The following is an 18,431-nucleotide window of genomic DNA, read 5'->3' as shown; positions in this document are numbered from 1 at the left end:
GCCCGCTCCCGCTGGCGCGCCTTGGACGGCGAGTCCTCGGCCAGCGTCGAGTAGTTGGCGTTCATCTGCGCCGGGTAGTAGTGCTCCGAGCTCGAGTGGCTGGGGCACGACGAGCAGTCGTCCATGGGGTCCGAGCCGTTGCTGCTACGAGTCCGCGGGGTGTAGAAGTCGGGGCTCCCTGTGTCGTTCTCCGAGCCCAGGAGCTTGCCCTGGGACTCCAAGCTGGAGCTCCGGTGCCTAAAGTGCAGGGCGAGGCTGTGCAGTCGCGTGGGGCTGATGTCCACCGACCTGCGGGGAGACGGCCGGGTTGGTCTGGGGGTGCCCGGGGATGGGGAGGGGGTAGAGGCTCTGGGCTCACTGGACTTGGGGCAGAGCAGAGCACACGCGGGCTCACAGCCTCCGGCCAATGGGAATCCAAGCGTCCCACTGTCCCAGGCGAGAAAGGGAACTGATGGTCCTTGGAGGTAGAGCCGGGGCCTCCGCTTGGATTCCCAGTGGGAAGTGGGACTCAAGTTAGTACTCGCACAGGGGTTTCCTCTGGAAAAAGTACGCCAATAGCCGGGGCTTTTTTTTTTTTTTTTTTTTTTTTAAGGTGGAAAATGATTCTATATGTACAAAGAAAACCAGAGAATCACTATTCTACTATTATGCTAAACCAGATGAAATGCCCGTTTTTGTACGTTAAAACAAAAACCAAAAACGGTTCAGGAGAGGCCCTTCATATGTTTTAACCCAATACTGTTTTAGAACGCACATAAAGAGATCCCCATTCCCACAAAGACTCAGAAATGGACGGCTGGTGGAGCAGGAACAAGTATAATGAATGATGTGCATCCTCCCCCACCACTACTTTGTCTATAATCCGTTCTGCTTATTTGAGTCCTCACTATCAATATCCATCAATATCACCTGGCTTTGTACGTTAAAACAAAAACCAAAAACGGTTCAGGAGAGGCCCTTCATATGTTTTAACCCAGTACTGTTTTAGAACGCACATAAAGAGATCCCCATTCCCACAAAGACTCAGAAATGGACGGCTGGTGGAGCAGGAACAATTATAATGAATGATGTGCATCCTCCCCCACCACTACTTTGTCTATAATCCGTTCTGCTTATTTGAGTCCTCACTATCAATATCCGTCAATATCACCTGGTAGACGGTGTTGCCTGATTCCAGGACTATGTGTGAGATTCCTGGTGGCCCCCTTGGCCAAGCACAGGAAGCAGTGGGTTCCAGTTCTGACTGTCACTCAGGGTAGACTCAGTAGCCCCCCCACCATGTAGCCTTCCGTGACCTGGTTTTGCTTCTTTTTAGAAAATGGAGGTATTCACAGAAGCCTGATTTTTGCCTGTGTTTTTTGTTCTTGATGAACTTACACCTTAAGACATTAAAGGAGTCCGGTATAAATTTGGGCCTCAGTAGACAGATATAAGAGGAATATGTATCAAATAAAGATCACCCCATCGGTGCAAGGCTGTTCTGGTCCCCGCTTTTCCCGAGCTAGCCTTTCTTGCCTCCACTTCAACTAGGAAAGCTCCTCCCATGCCAAGTGTCTCCAGTAGCCTGGGGATTCTCCGGCCAGGTTCAAGTACCCACTGGATGTGGACAGTGGGCTGTAATGGGTCTGTTGGCTAAAGTGGGCTTACTGCTGCTCGCTCAGTTTTTTATTCTGCTTCATTCATAAAAAGAACCTAGCTCACAGATTCAGGCCTGGTTCTAGCTGACCCATTATTTGGGCCAGCCATGCCTAATTTTACAAAGGAAGGGCTGGTCCAGGGAGGAAGGTAGCCCAAAGGCCTGGCAGACTCACCTCGTGGAATGGACGTAGTGGGGACTCCGGACCCGTAGGTCTGGTGTGGACGGCATGCTGGACTGGGAGTTCCAGTGAGGAAGGCTGCGGATGGGGCTGTTCTGCAAGGAGCTGCTTCCTCCTCCTGCCTCAGCACAGCTTCCAGTGCTGGGGAAGCGCTTGTGGCTACTGCAAACCAGAAGAAGCCAAACTGATCACGGCTAGACAGACGGTCCCTTGTCCCGTGGGAGGGCTTGCTTGGGACATAGATGTCGATGTGGGAAAAGCATGTCCAGGACTTCCCCTCTGATCTCTTCTGTGGTTCTCAGCCTTTCCCCCCAGCGGTGGGTGGGGGTCCTCGTCCCCGATGCCCCACCCCCCTCCACAAGGCAATATGAGATTTGAGACTCCTCAGCCTTCTCTGTAACAGGCAGTGTGACTGTTCTGTGACACCCCTGCCCTCAATCACAGTTTTGTTTTCCAAGAGACAAATATTTACCTGTTGGGCACCCACATGGAGCTTTATAGGGTATAAATAAAAGCAATGAGAAAAACAGAGAAGCAGACAAAAAATGCCTTCCAAGAAAACCTCTGTACAATATCAGCCCTGTAATGAGCTGATAATGTACAGGTCCGATTACAGCTGTTGGCTCTGGAATTCTGCTGGATGATGGCTTAGGGTTCTACACCATTTTTGGATTCCTGGGAGTGGACTCCCATTTGCCATTTAGGAATAGTGCTGCCTAAGACTCCCTAACTAATTCCGGTGGAATTTAACAACATTAAAGCCATCTGCCAACACCTTGATTGTGAGCCAAAACCACAATTTCCCTTTGAATGACAAATGTGCACCTCAGTAGGATCAGCGGCAGAGGGCGCTGTGAGCACAGCACTGTCGAAAGGCAAACCCAGGAAGGAGGAACTAGGTTATTTGATTTCGTGCTTTGCGGATGCTGTTTGGGATAGCCCTTTGATTCTTTCACAGAGTGGACAGTGACCTCTAGTGTACTTCATGACCAACTCACCTGGAATGACTGTGAGAGGAACGTTTCTTGACCTTCTCGTAAGGCTCATCTAAGGAAGACTCACTCCACATTTTGGGCTTTATGGGTGACTTGTCATAGTCATTGCGGTGACAGTGCATCTGCCTGAGTCCCTCCAGGGACTGGGGAGGTGGTGGCCTGTTGTGCGATGGTGGCCGAGGAGGGAGTCCCTTATGAGGAGACTGTAGGGGGGATATTGTGCTGGTAACCTGAGAGTCTTCTGCACAAAGACAGAAAGACAGAGAGGAACTGAGCACGGGTCATCCTTCTCACAGACCTGAGACACAGCCCCCACTCTACCACCACCCTTACGTCAGCACCCTGAAGCCACACGGGCACATTCACACTTTTCCTTCCCTCAGATAATGAACAGGCTCATGACCCTTCCCCATTTACTAAGATAAGTCAAGAAGAGTCAATCCAAACCAGAGCAAAGCAAACCCAAACTTCAAGCAGAGTTAAATGGGAAGAGATGTATCATGTCTCATTAGACACAAATGAAGTCTGAATTTTATTAAACACTGTCAGTAAATGATTGCTTCACAGCAAACAGCAAAATGTAGTTATTACTACATTGTATGTTTTCTTTCAGTAGACACTAAGCATCTGATTTGCTTTGGGGGAGTTTAAGCTCCACGAGGGTTTGGTCTATTTTGTTCAATTATATCTTCAGTGCTGTGAATGCCAGCTGACACACAGTAGATGCTCAATAAACATTTGTTGGAGAAAAAATGAATGAACGTATGTCTGTTCAGTGTAATTATTGGTGGTGGGTCTGGGTATCTACTCTTTGCTTTTTTTCACAGCTGTCTATATTCTCTTTTAATCTGTTCCCATATATTTTAATTTTGGAACTGCTTTAAATTCTTTGGGAAGGGGTTGAGCTACAAGTATTAAATATTAATAAATCATTTCCTGCCTTCACGGAGTAATGATCTAACACATTAATGTGCTAGAGGACTTTCGGAGGAAGCAAATTCAGTTAGTCTAGGAGCGTGCTGTCTGGAAGGGCACTGAGCAGTGGATCTGCAGAGAGCACGATGAAAGAAAGAACTGGAGCCAAGGCGTGGGGGCGAGGAGGTGGGGGTCAGGAGCAGGAGATCTGGTGGGAGCAGCCAGCCACCGCATGCACCAGAGGGGCAAGGGGCTCAGCTGCTGGGTTTGAATTCCGGGCTAATGGGTTGGGATTTGGTCTGAAAGCCACAGGAAAACTTGACAACTTCTCATGCACGGATGTGTCAGGGTGAAAATCCTGCTTTAGAACTATTCATCTGTCAGGGTTCAACAACGGGCGAGGCAGAAGTGAGAGTTGCAGGAGAAGAACACACAAAAGCACACAATTCCCAGTAACCTTTCACTTGACCCTAAATTCATTTCCAACTATTATTTTTTTCACAGCCTAATTCGCAGTACTCCTGCCTTGGACATCCACTTCCATTCCCCCTTGGCCCCTCGAATCAGTAAAAAGCAGTCCCTCGGGAGAGCCCGCAATGGGAGTGTGGGGCCAAAGAGAGGCAATAATGTCTCTCAGGAGGTCCGGGCTCTGGAACATGGAGAAGAAACTGTAACCATGAATGATGTCACAAAATCAACTAACGACGTTATCCTTTGCTCCAGCAACTCCCCTGCTGCAAAGGAACCCCACTAATGTGTTCCTGTTCCCTTCCTTGGAGAGACTGGGGTACATAGAGGCCAATGACAGGGCTGGGGTCTCTGATATTCACAAGCCTCCCTGCTCCCTGGTAGCCCCATGTCCTTCCCACCCACATAACAAAGCAGACAATAAAAATATCACAATCTGATTTCTAATAGCAGGGCCAAGAGGACTGGGTAAATAACCCACCAGGTTCTCCCCACATCAAGAGCAATCATTATTATTATGATGATGATGGCAATTATCATTATTACAATGACTTGGGTAGGGAGACCTTTTATGTTTTCCATCTGCAGAGCTACTTATCACTGCCTGCCTGAGGTTTCCCTAAAGGCAAAAAAATTATCTGCCACTTGATGTATTTCCACATCATTCATGCTCTCGCCTCCCCAAGTTGTGGCTTAACATCCACAGGAACATTCTCACAGAGATGGTCTGTGCTGGGAATTCTTTCTTCTATGTTTAGTGGTGATGGTGGTGAGTTGAGAAGTTGTGATGGGAGATCAGTTCTGTTTTTCTAAGAATTTCCCATGAAAATATCCTGGTAACTGCCAGATTTTAAGAGTTCAATGGGAACTAATAGAACAATTTTCAAGGCCTGGCTAGGTGTCTAAAGGGACATCTCCCATTTCATTTTCCCTATTGTCTCAGGAAGGGACAGAAGGTTGGTTTTATTCCTTCTCACCACCCCTAGATTCTCCTAGTGGGTTTCTGTCTTTGATCTGTGATCCAATTCAGTGTATATCTCTTTCCAGATCTTATGAGTAATCAGAAGGCAACTATGCACGGTGTTGAGATCTCTGTTGAGTTAAAAATGTGATTTTGGCTGTAAAAAAGTGAACCACCACTCACTGAATACCACTTTACATCTTACCTCTGGGCCACAGGAAATACGAAAATCCCAGTAATTACGTGTTTATGTAGCACCCACCCCCCTCCAACTGAATAGGTGAATACTGGAAATGAGAGTTTGCCGGGACTCCGGCTGCCAGCCTGACCTGGCTTTTGCCTTTGCACAAGGCGGTCCCCAGACGACACACAGATTCATCCCTGCTTAACCTGTGCTCCATGGTCTTAAGCAAGAAATGGGTAACCTACCGTCCTCAAGGACGAGGGCATCTGAGAGGGAGCTGTCTTCACTTGCAATATTTCCATCTGAGAAGACAAAAGCAAAAGTCTATGAGTTTAGCGCATTCCTTAAACAAAGCCCTATCTGTAAACACAGCGTATTTCTCACCACTCCACAGCCTCCTCTCTGTGCTCAGAAAGAACCCATGAGATGTAATACAAATGCGGTTGGGTGTTTCTTTTGACAGGTCCTGTCGGGGGGACGCTAGCTTATCCTCCCCACCCTGACAGTGTTCCCCTGTCTTTATGTATTTGGGCTCTTGTTTCTCAGGATGCTGCCACGCAAGTAGCTTAACATCCAATAGAGAGGCTGCCCAGGCCTGGTTCAACCACATCATTGTCCCAGACAAACTCAGGGCATGTACCGACTAAACCAGAGGAAGTCATCTGCTATTTATTGCACACATGCGAAACGAGGGTAGGGAACTTTGCTTCAGCAATGAATGGCCTCTCAATAAACGTCTTAAGTTATTAGTAGAGAAAACAAGCTTGCTAAATACAGACTCCATCTCTCCAAAGCTTATTTTTATAGATACCATTCAATTAACCAGGAGAACACACCCAAGAGGGAGACAGTAAAATAATCCTCCCTGTTTAACTACTAGGGAAACTGAGGTGCAGCCAGGGAGAGTGGTTTGTTTAAGGCTGCTGTGCTCCCCGGTCAAAATTAGCAAAGGTCCCAGCTCTTTAGATTCCAAGTTTAGTTTTTTTATTTCTTGAAATAAAAGCCATGCTAAGGAGGTAAGAAGAACCTTAATGACTCCTAACTCAAGTGGGGCCCTGTGATGAAAAGATCGTTTCAATAAGGCAGCATGCAGAGAAGGTATATTCTTGAGCAGTTAAAAAAATTGGCCGTAGGCTTGGACACGAGGATTCACGAGCTGGTACAGATGAGGATTTAAAAACTGATTGTGTTGACAGTCCAAATAGAACAGCCCTCCCTTTGGAGGCCAAAAAGCAGGCTCTCCTGCGGCTGACCGGCAGCACGGTCATCCCTGAGGTGCCATTCGCGGGCTGGGCTCTGTTAGCTCTGCTGGACGTTTCTGCAGAAGCAGGAAGCCCCGAGTGCCTTTGAGGGACAGAAGGAGGTCTCACAGGAGGCACAAGACAGACAAAGGCTGGCTGACAGCAGCGCTGCTAGGAAGTGAGGAAAAGTGACATGGTCTTGGCCAAGGACAACAGGGAAGGGTGGGTATGTCAGATTTCCTAGAGCAAAAGGATTTTTTTAATGGTCTCTCTCTCTCTCTTTTAAAACTAAGAATTCACTTTATTTGTATTGCTTCATGGACTGTGAGCAACTGAGAGCACTGACCGTGGCATCCTGACGTCTCCAGTAACTTTGCTTCCCTAGTGTGCCCACATTTTCAGGTTGCAGCTAAATATACATGGAACTGTAGAACAACAGCCATAATGTCAAATTTACCATTTTTAAGTGTCCAGTTTGGTGGCATTCAGCACATTCACACTGTTGTGCAACCGTCTTCTGTGTGGAGAACGTTTTCATTTTCCCAAACTGAAACTCTGTACCCCTTAAGCAATAACTCCTCATTCGCCCCTCCTCCCGGCTCCTGCTAACCACGATCCTACTTTCTGTCTTCCTAGAGCAAATGTATTTTAAACATGCAAAGACTGTGAAAGAATACTTGAGATATGTATTTTCAAGAATTTGCTGACTTAGAAGAAAAGGATTCTAATGGTTTGGGGGGACTTGATTCTTGTTGGTGGTATTTCCTTCTCATGTTTACCAAAGATAATCACCCAAAGTCCTAACCCCTGACATGAGCTCAGGGCTCTAGACTACTGGAGGGGGGGTGGTCCCGTCCTCCCAAGATTCAGCTCTTGGGGTAGGAGACACCTGGAGATAGGGTCAGCCTGAGGGGGACAGAGAGTTGGCAGGGGCTGCTCCAGGACAGGAGGCCCTACCACTGTGTACCCCGCCACCCACCTCTCCTTCCAGACTTGGGGAGGGGTGGTCAGGAGAACGGCAGAGCCTGGGCTAGCCTGGGGCGAGGCTGGGCTAGCCCAGTCAACTCAGCTCAGTTCACTGTGACGGCTGAGAAGAGTGTTAGCTCGTGGCTGCAGGTTCTCCCTGGGGGCAGCGATAGTGACAGTGACGGTCCGAGCTGCACAGTCCCTTTCTTCTGTGGATGGAGTGCACTCGCTAGTTCTCACCTGCTATCAGGCCTTATTTGCTTCACATTATGGGTGGACAAGTTAAGGCACAGGGTGCTTAAGTAGCTGCTTGGGTCATGCAGGGGGCTGGGCTTTAGGACCACCATGGGACCTGGTGTCTGGCTCCCCGAGACCCTCGAGTGGGAGTGGCGTGGGGCGGCTGGCGTGGCACTGACCGTCTATGATCAGCGAAGCCCTCTGGGTGGGTTTCTTCCCAGACTTGATGCGGTTCTCGTTGATCGCATTTTCAATCTCCTGCAGCTTCTTCAGTGCGTTCAGATAAGAGGTTTTCCTTTGTTTCTTCAGTTTTTTGCTGACGTTGGGGTCACTGGCTAGGCGGCGGGCAGCCTCCGTAATCTGGGACTGAATGGCAAACTCCCGTTCCAGGCGTTCCAGCTCGGCTTCCTGTGGGGGGAGAGCCACGGCTTACACTTACTGGGGATGCTGAGCAGGGAGACGCCCGTCCTCCCCACCCCCTGTCCCTGCCCCAAGGTGAGCCCCCCTCCTTGGGGACATGCTTACCAGGAAACCGGCAGTCCCAGTGTCTAACCCCAACCATACTTGCCTGACCCCACAGTGGCAAGAGAGTGGCCCCATTCCTAACATCTCTGCTAGCCAAGGGCACACCCACTTTCCAGACCCTTGGCTGCTGTTCCTCTCTGGGGACAAGTGTTGGTCTGTACACTGAAACCATCATTAGGAAGCAGAGATCCCATGTGGCTGGGCTTGGGCTCACCAGCTCCATTTCTACTGTCCCCAGCCAAGTTCACAAAGACAGAAGCTTTGTGGAAATTCAGAGGCCACTGGTTGTCACTTCCTTTTCATTCCAGGCATAGGGCGCAGCATTATTTTTAGAGCAGTTTTTCTGTCATTCTTTGCTGTGGGTGTGGCAACAGGGAGCTCACACATGTGCATGTCCCCCCCACCACATGCCTTCTGTCCCACATATGTGTGCCCCTCATGTTGGGATGCATGCCCACTCACCAGTGTATCTTCTGGAGGCTCTTTTTGTGAGCTCCAACTGTCCTTCCCACACCTGCCTATTCATGGGAGCTCTGCTCAGGCCACAATTGGGCCCTTCGTGAGGCAGAGACCGTGGGTGGCGGTGGCCAGTTTCCCCCAGCTCCTCAGGTGAGCTTCAGGGTCTCCTTCCCCTCCTTTTGTGTAGCTCACCTCCCCTGCAAATCCCTTCCTTTGGCCAAGAGGAGCAGATGGTTGAGTTTTCCCTCCTACAGAGTTTTGGGCCCAGGTGACATGAAGCTGTGGCTGTTGGAAAGCCTGGTGGACCAGATGATGATGACCAGATGGTGTGCCCACTGTGGGCCTCTGCAGAGCACCGGCTCCTCTGCAGCACGTGCATGTGCACCCGTGTGCACCACGGCTGAGGGGCAGGGGAGGAGGTGGCATGGGTGTGGGGATCTGGGGTGAATGCAGAATCCCTGCAAAGTGTCAGTCTGTCCCTTTTCCTATTTCCTCTCTTCCCTAGTGAAACTCCTGTGTTCAAAGCTAGCTTCAAACAGCACCTTCTAACATTATGATTCTTAACTGCGGGCCACCTCCTATCTGGCCAGGCAGGGGCCAGCAGTTTGGGCAGCACCTGCAGGAGCTGCAGACTCTCTGCCTAACCCACACCCAATACCCCCACGACAAATGCACCAGCAGCTTCTCCAAAACAAGTAACAAGGGAGGCCGGGGGAGACTGCACATCTTCCCTTAGGCGATTCACAGTCCAGGAGCTGGTCTGACCAGGTAGGAGGAGATCGCCCTGTTTGCTGGAGCCAACAGCTCTTCCTAGTTAGTGGCCCCAATAAAACATTCTTGCCTTTGGGCACAAAGCACCAGGTTGATTTTTCCATCAAGACAACGTTCTTAACCTGATTCCACTTACTTTTCCACACTTTAAGCCTGAAGGGAGCAGGAACCAGGACAATGAGTTCCTGCCAAATCCTTCAAATGCTGGCCACACTGTTCTCTCAGAGGGAGAGGGATACTGAGAGGGACTCCTGCCCGTGTCTTGGGAAAGGCAAGTCACCAAAGGATGAAGTCTGTTCTGTGAGTTTGGGCTCCACCAAGCAGCTGATCCCTAGCTGTTATGATAGCCCTGGCCCAAGTCACTAACCTAGAGCTTCGTGGGAGCCCAGGACAAATTCTCACTGCCTAAGCTAAGTCCAAGGCTGAAAGCCCTGTCTGTGCACATGGCAGTCTGTCGTATGAACAGGGAAGCAAAGCGCATTTCCAGGAGAAACCAGAGCAGCAAGAGAGCCGAGGCAGACCTCTTCCTTCCCAGAGGAACTCTTGAGTTCCAGCCGTGTCTGTGCTGTCTCCTCTCACTTATTTAGGAAAGAGAATATGTGGGACGAGTGAGGAAAACATAGAATTCTCAGGGGACTGGAGTCATCCTTTACTGAAAAGTGTGACAGGTACAGTGGGACTCTGGGAATCCCAATGCGGTGGAGGACTGCCCACTAAATGTGGGGTTGCTTTGTAAAGTTTAGTGCCCGGTCTCTGCCCAGCAACTAGAGGAGCTGAAGTTCTTGGGCAGGTCTGATGAACAGGTGGATGTGAAAAATACCCAACCCGGGGCCGGCCCGTGGCTCACTCGGTAGATTGCGGTGCTGAAAAATACCCAACCCGATGGTCTCCTAAATCCCACCCTCTTCACCCCTGGCTCCCACCCGCAGCCACTGCGCCCCCCATAACATTTCATCTCCATGTCAAGCAACTAATGTTGGTCAAGCGTCAAGCAGGTGCCAGGTACCAGTTATGTGTTTTTCATATATACTAGCTCATTTCATCCTAGTGACAACCCAAGGAAGTGAAGTAAAGGGTTGTGAACTTCATTTCACAGAAGAGGAAAAGTGCCTTGTTGAGCTTTAATTTAGGGTGAAGCACTCTGGTGTGCCTCCCAGTCTCCTAGGGACCTGCAACTGCAGATCTCAGGAGATTTGTCTGGCACTTACAGTGGCCCCAGGGCACTTGGGTCCCCTTTGAAATCACCCGCATGTTAACCCTAAAGCAGGTGTTCCATGAGAACGTCTGTTTCCCTCAATCAGTTTCTTAAAAGACTAAAAATACACAGTATTTCTTTTACCACTGGCTTTGAGACTTGACCTTTTAAGCCCTCTGTTCGGTAGCATGTTAATTAGTAACTTTACTCAGAATAAATTTGGGAAGACAAGGTCCGAAGGTATACCTGGCCTTTAATTTCTCTTGGTCTGAGGCTGGATACTTATTACCCAGCCAAGTCTTATTACCCAGACTCAAGTTCCAGCATCCCCCACCCCCAAATCTGAACTCTGTAGCCCCAGTCTCCACCTGTGTTCAGTCCAAAGAGGTTCAAAGTCACTCTTCCAAACACAGACAAGCAAAACCAGGACAGACCAAGCATCTTGTTCATGTTCTCGCAGTGATTCTAGCAGCCTGGTGAAGCTAAGACCACAGACAGCAGGCTCGGCTGGTCTCTCCCGGCCAGCAGCACCCTTGCACCTGTTGACATGGCCTACGTCTTTCTTCCTTTTTGGTATTCTCCCACAGATCAGAGATTAGGCTTGACACTCAGTAACAAAGGGCTGATTAAAAGATAGCACAAATCTTTCCATGAACTTTTGGAAATACCCTCATACCTGAGTATTATTGGAATGTTCTCCCCAAGCTTAACTTAGCCGGTTGTGATAGGCCTATCATGTTAGACAAATAGCTTCACGAGAAATCTAAATGCTCACTAATGCAACCAAACTAATCCGACTGAGGGGAACCACGTACCGACTAAGGAGCTCACTCAAGAAAGGTTAAAAGGAGAGATATTGGCATTGGGTTGAAATGAAGAAATTGTTACAGCAAACCTGGAAGCTCTAAGAAATGGGAAAATTAAGGATAATGCGAGAGAATCCAGCAACAGAATGGAAGGACGTACCTCTCCTTTGGGCAGGATTTTCTGCTCATCCAGCTTGAAGGCTGTCCCTATTCTTCTCCGAACAATGGGGGGCTCCTCCCCTGGATCCAGAGGATATTCAACTGGCAGTTTGCCCGTGAGCTCCTGTGCATGTGAAAGAGCATTTAGAGTGGGCATAAATCAGAGTAGGGCACATGCTGCTTTTCTAGGATGGAAACACACACACACACACACACTTCAATGCACAGACTCAATGCATAGATTAGAGACATTAACATTCAGCCCTATGCCTAAATAAGAGTTCATGAAATGAAATTTCATTTCTCTAACAATGTATGAGAGGAATCCTCTCTTATATAATAGATGCACTTCCAAAGCTTCTTACAAAGTACATTTGTTGAGTAAATAAAATTGTCATTGGCTTTCATTATAAAACCAGAGTTTCATTCACTCCTTTGTTAATATACCGAATGTCTGCTGCATGTCTGCCATGTGCCAGGCGAGGTCACAGCTGGTAAGGAGCAGTCAACGTGAGTTCTCAGGTCTTTCTAGCTCCAAACCCTGTGCTCTTTCTAGAGTGTATCAAATATTTCCTCTCAGATATCTAAGTTTAGAATTTCTTTCCAAGGAGTTTTCTTAAGAGGAGCGGTATCTCTAGGACAAATCCCAGAAAAGTGCATTATTACATAATTTAGAAACTGAATATAGGTAATAATTATTGCACTCTGGCCAGATGCAAATAGGCTGCACTTAAAACACTAAACTATATACAAATAAGAGTTTTAGCAGAAAATGAAAATCGAACCCATAATATTGACATGGCTACTAAAAAAAAATCAGTCATGTGTGTGTGTTTAGGGCTCTGGAAATCTACAGGTTGTGGGTACAATGACAGTGAATTCAGTTGACAGACCTCCACACGGACAATGATCCTGGGCAAAGGCTGAGGATCCAAGGAATGATTCCGGGTTATAATGAGGCTTTATATCAGTTTGTTCCATCTGGGCTGAACAGAGATCGAGCTTGAGTCAGCAGCCAACCCACACTGCAGAGGCTGGTGTCAGCTGCAACAAGTCACTTCCAGAGACCAGAAAGAGCAGGGGCAGCCACTGTGTGTTTCCAAAAACAGAGGGGCACTTCCAGACAAAACCCAGTGCTGGGTTTCTAGCCCCAAAGCAACGCAAATGCTGCACAGAGACTCAGGGGGCTGCTCTGATAAGGAAATGCCCAGAAGTTTCTTCTCAGGAACACCCATCGTCCACACAGAAAGCTTTTGTGCAGGGCAGCCCAGTCCTGAGTGTCCAAGTGGTGGGAAAACCCAAATTGTGGGAGGGTGATTCTGGTCCCTTCTCCTGCACTGCTGTGTGCCGAGTGCACAGGGGTGGTCACGTGTGTGCATACGTGTGTGTGCCTGTGAGCACACACACCCTCACCCCCTGTCTTGAGCCTCTTTCCTTCTGTGTTCAGATACCCCGGAAATGACCCCTTGGACTTTTTTACTTCTCAATGTAAGCATTTCAGAGCACAATGGCCAACTATTTGAGTATTAAACACTCTGCAATTTTCTTCCCTATTTCTTTTTTTAAAAAAATGTGGTTTAAATGTCTCCAAAGTAGTTATGTGTTTATTCTGCAACTTAATTTTATCTGCTTCCCTGAAAGTCTGCCTATAAGTAACACAACCTATTGAGGGTTTTATATTGTGAAGACTTTTTTTTTTTTAAACCTTGAAACTTACAAAAAAGAGGGAAAAGTTAAAAATTGCCATGGATTTATAACTCTAAAGTGTTCGTGGTTTTAAACCGTATTTAAAAAATGAGGCTCCTGAACTTTCACTATCCGCTTGAAGGTATCTGAGTCAAGGGCTTGATTCTCCAGATATTTCATCTGAATTCACATGTCACCAGAGCTGTGAGGCGAAGCAGTCATTTAACGTTCAGTTGTGGGGGCCTTGGCTTGGTTGCTCTCTAGATTCTGCCAAATGCCCAGACTACCTCATTCTGGCCAAGGGGTCAAACGGTGTTTCTTGTTAGTCTGAGCTGAGGGGAGAGATATATGTGAGTGGGACAGAGTTAGCGAGAAGACTTCTCCAATCCCTTTAGTACAGATGAACCAAGACACTGTGATGGGACTAACGCTAAGAAACTGAGCACGGGAGAAATCTGCCTGTGGCTGCTTCTCATTGCTTCTCATAACGCTCATGTTATGTTTCCTGGTGTCAAAAGTATAAGAAGTGGGACCTTTTGTTTTCCTCCTTTTGCTTTTTTTTTTTTTTTTTAAATCGACTCACCAAATGTAAATTGTGTCTGCTCAAATGCTCCGCGGGGCGTGTGAGCAAGCGAACGAGCGAGTGCCCCACGTCGCCAGCATCTCGGCGAGCTGGACAATTAACGCGACTGCCCAGCTGGGACCCAGAGTGGGAGATGTTGCTGGCGGTTTGTTTGCCCGACTCGTTGGCAAATAAGTGCAGGAAAGGGATTCCCCCTCGTATAGAAGCTGGAGTTCTGAGACTCTAGGGGCTAGGCTGGGGAGCTGGGGCTGAGGGCGCGGGAGGCAACGGGGTTTCTGCGCCCGGCGGGAGCGCCGCCACGCTCCCAAGCGGCGCACTGCAGCAGTGCGCCACCGGGCCGGCCCTGCTTTTGTTTTTTAAGAGACAGTGAGACTTTCTAATGCATGCTAACCTTGCCCCAACACATTTCTGACATTTTCTAATGTTGGTTCCCTGCTAGGCTTAGGGAATTTTCCTTTATTAAAAACAAAACAAGGCTTTACAAATTATTAAAGGCAGACACCAAGACCCATATTTTTTCAATGCTTCAAGCATATTCTTTATACAAATGTTGCTAGTATTAACAGTATCACACAGCGCACTCCCCAGCCAGACCAATTACTTTCCTAAGATTTGCAATGGATTTGTGCTAATGTGGTTCTGCTTTGAGCGGGCTCCGGTTTAAATCAATCCAGACCATAATTAAGCCAAGTTGAAATGTAATGTGATCTCGTTCTATGGGCCCTTGTTTCATTCTTCCTGCTGCAAGGCATTATTATTTGGGGGAGGGGAATATGTCTCTTTTACTTAGTTTGGGACCCTCTTTATATTTCCCAGTCTGAACTGTTTGCCAACCAGCTCTTTGTAATGTTACGTGGAGCACCATTTCTCTCCAGAGAGCTCCCCCACATTGTGTCATGTGCAAGCACACGCACACGTGTGAATACACATATGTACAGTAATATGAATTACAATAAAAACAAAGTCTCCAAACATTTCTAACAAAGAGTCGTGGAATAAACAGAATAAGGTGGAAGTGGGCCGGCCCGGTGGCGCACTGCTACAGTGCGCCGCTTGGGAGTGCTGCGGCGCTCCCGCTGAGGGTTTGGATCCCACATACAGACCCGTTCCCGCTCACTGGCTGAGTGAGATGCGGGCGCGACACCGAGGGTTGCGATCCCGTTGCCGGTCCTGGTCCGGTATGGGCGCGACACTGAGGGTTGCGATCCCGTTGCCGGACACGAAACAAGACAAAAAGGAAAAAAGAAAAAAAAGAATAAGGTGGAAGTGACCATTTAAATAAATATAGACAGTGGTCTACAGCGGCCTCTTTACCCCCATGAAAATTGAGACCAGTGTATACCCAGGCTCAAGGAAGCATTGCTTTACACAATATTTAAAGATACCACTAGACCAAGTTTTTTTTTTTTTTGGCGACTGGCTGGTACAGGGAACCAAACCCTTGACCTTGGTGTTATAAGGCCACACTCTAATCAACTGAGCTTACCAGCCAGCCCAGATTTCATTTTAAAAATTAAGAGAGTTAAAGAAATACCAGACCTCGAGGTTTAAAGGGGATTATCCATTAAATGAAATCTTGGTTTCCTTGTTGACCTCCAATGATGCGTCTCAGTATGATACCCAAAGACGAATCTGAAATATCCTTGAGAGAAACAAAAGCTACCACAACAATAAACGTAGGCACGAAATCTTGGGAAGTTGATGGTGACCCATTCCATTCATGAGGTAAAATCACATGAGGAAGGGCTTTATAAACTGTGGTGTACTGTGCTAGTGTAAGGGACTTTCATTATGACTGGTCACTGGGCCTCTCGTGGGGTCCCATTTAGGATTTTGCCAGCACAATCTTTAACAGGTTTCATAGTGTTTCATCCACACCTGCTAATTCTCTTTCTGACAAAGGACTAGAGATCTGGGCATTTCCAACATTTGTGAGGGTTCTCACCACCCTGGTAGGCTCTCTGGATAATCCCCACCCTTGCTTTTTGTCAACACATTAAGATCGATAATGTCACAGGCAACATGGACTTCCCCGGGATGAGACAGTGAGTGCTTACAGCTTCTCGGAGACAGAGTTTCTTCAATTCCTCCAGCCTCTGGCGCAGAGCTTCTTCCAGAGCTTCCTGCCGGGATTTCAAGGCGGCCAGCATGTCTTTCTTGGCTGACTGAGAGCTATCTGATTCCTGAGAACCTGCCAATAAACAGTGGGGTTATTAGGCCAGCTGACAGGGGGACACACATCTGGACCACTAATGAATTTAACTGGAGCCAACGCTGTGGATATGGGGTTTACCCCAGGAATCAAGGGAGTGTGAAATAAAACAGGTGCTCAGAGTTCCAAGGGCGGGGAGCGAATTCCAGCACCACATGGGATGTATGGCTGGTCGGAAGGACTGGCGGGTAAATGGACACTCCTGCAAAAGCAGTTTATCTTTCTTGATTATCTTAAGATATGTCACATACCCATTTGAATTTCACTAGCATTTTTTAATAGACTTTACACAAGCCAGCGGTTTTAATACGTATTTTTAATTTTCTCTTGCCCATTTAAAAATGCTTATTTATTTTTGCTTCATGCAAAGATATGTATATTTATCATAAAAAATTTGAAAATGGACGCAGGTGTAAAAATAGCCCATAAACTAGTCATCCGGAAATAACCCCTGTTAGGCATTTTCTTTTGACCGTTTTAAGACATACATTCAAAAAATAAAATGAAAAATTTATTGTGTTTATTTTAAACTTAATATTGTATCTCGAATAAATTCCATCCTAATAAAAGTTACACATATTTTTACATGCTTTCCTGGAGAGACTATCTGCATGATGGCTCGAACAGCAGGCTGCTAGGAAACTTTTGCAAAAGGCAAACTGTGAACCAAACAAAAAGAAAATAAGCTAAAATGCCAACTGAAGGAATTAGGTTAGATCAAAAGAATAATTTCTAGGCTGCAATGTTTGGATTCTGAAATAGGTTTCCTGCAGTGAAGCCATTCTACTTTCTGACCTTGGAAAAGGCACATTGACTCCCTGGAAAAGGAAAGGCTGTATAGGCTGGTGATTAGTTTTTTTCTCTTGCCCATGGTGAGCAGAAGTGTTAGAAACAGACAGTCATTACTGGGTGGTCATTCAAGGGGCTCAGCCCACGCTGTTGACCACAGTGCCAAACAGCCTCAAATACCTGAAAGACTAATCTAATTAAAGCTGTGCAGGATCTCTACAGTGGAAATCATCACACTCTGCTTAGAAAAATTAAAGACCTAAATAAATAGAGAGACACCGTGGGCATAGATTGGAAGCTTGATGATGTAAATGTGTCAGTTCTCCATAAATTAAACAATAGAATCAATGTAATCCCAATAAAAATACAAGCAGGATTTTTGGTGGGAGGGAGTAGGAACTGTATTTCCATAGGAAACAACTGAATTTTTTTGGGTCATTCAGTGAATGCATGAGAGGTTTGAGAATATCCAATCAGAATTCCCAGAGTCAATGGTTCTGTTTCTTCCAGTGGTAAAGAAGGCATCTCAGAATCATAAGGCTAGAAAGAACTTCTATGCTTTTGTATCGAACAGCAAACCATAAATATACAACTCTACTCTTCATTTAAAGTCTGTCAGCAGGAAAGCCCCCATTCCCTCAATCACCATGCACCTAGGTTCCTAAAAGCCTCATGGTCAAGAACTCTCAATGTCTAAGTACATTCTGACTCTGTCTTAGGCTGTGTTCTTTCTCTCCCCCACCATTCAGTTGAGCTTGAATTAGAGAATATCTATCACTGCAGGAACGAGCTCTCTTCATGCCTCCACAGCAGCTAACAAATAGCAGCTTGAATGAACAAACAATGTTATCAGTTACATCCTTGGGTGCTATGATTAAATTGTATCTCATCTCAGTAAAAAAAGTCTAGTACTTGTAAGCTGTTACTTTCTAGAACCTTCCTTCCAAGCTTTGAATCATGTTTGCAGCTCTTTCCTGGATTTTGACATGCTTCAGTTGCAGGTTTCCAAATTCAATAGCAAACTCAAATGAAAGCTTGATCCTTACTGAGACTCCAGTGCCTCATGGTTCTCATATACTAAATCCATATGGGATCATACTCATGCAAAACACCACTGGATATTATTGCAGGCTCCCCTTTTTGAAATGGTTCAGGTTTTCCACCTCCATAAGTCAATTACCCTGTGCTTATCAGTATTAAACTATCTCCAGTCTACATCCATCTAATGCAACATGGCTAAATCACTTTGAATCTTAATCTGGTTCTCTTAGTAATAGTCACCAACCACAGTTGAAGACACAGGAAAATTTAATGAGGTACTCTTTGTTCCATCATCTAAAGAATTAATAAGAATGTAAAACAATACTGGAAAGAAGTCAGCCTTTAGATTTAAAAAACAGGCCTGGGGAAACTTGGGTCCAAAAAGACTAGAGGATTTCTAGCTGAAGTGAAAAATTCTTTG

The 18,431-nt window shown here is 46.9% G+C and overlaps 1 protein-coding gene across 1 annotated transcript in view; it reads right to left on the bottom strand.

Annotated features, from left to right (window-relative positions):
* The window catches only part of FRMD4A (FERM domain containing 4A), a 183,692-nt gene that overhangs the window by 14,724 nt on the left and 150,537 nt on the right, over positions 1 to 18,431 (bottom strand). The window contains exons 14-20 of the mRNA XM_008564083.1: positions 16,026 to 16,159; positions 11,701 to 11,823; positions 7,964 to 8,192; positions 5,586 to 5,642; positions 2,816 to 3,053; positions 1,812 to 1,979; positions 3 to 288 (exon numbers count right to left, since the gene is read on the bottom strand). Of these exons, the coding sequence (XP_008562305.1) occupies positions 3 to 288; positions 1,812 to 1,979; positions 2,816 to 3,053; positions 5,586 to 5,642; positions 7,964 to 8,192; positions 11,701 to 11,823; positions 16,026 to 16,159 (1,235 nt within the window). The remainder of the gene's footprint in view (positions 1 to 2; positions 289 to 1,811; positions 1,980 to 2,815; positions 3,054 to 5,585; positions 5,643 to 7,963; positions 8,193 to 11,700; positions 11,824 to 16,025; positions 16,160 to 18,431) is intronic.

The sequence above is a fragment of the Galeopterus variegatus genome, unplaced genomic scaffold (genome assembly GCF_000696425.1).
Source record: "Galeopterus variegatus unplaced genomic scaffold, G_variegatus-3.0.2 Scaffold180, whole genome shotgun sequence".
Classification (NCBI taxonomy): domain Eukaryota; kingdom Metazoa; phylum Chordata; class Mammalia; order Dermoptera; family Cynocephalidae; genus Galeopterus; species Galeopterus variegatus.
The sequence above is the reverse complement of the archived record's forward strand: the minus strand, read 5'-3'. Positions and strand labels throughout refer to the sequence as shown.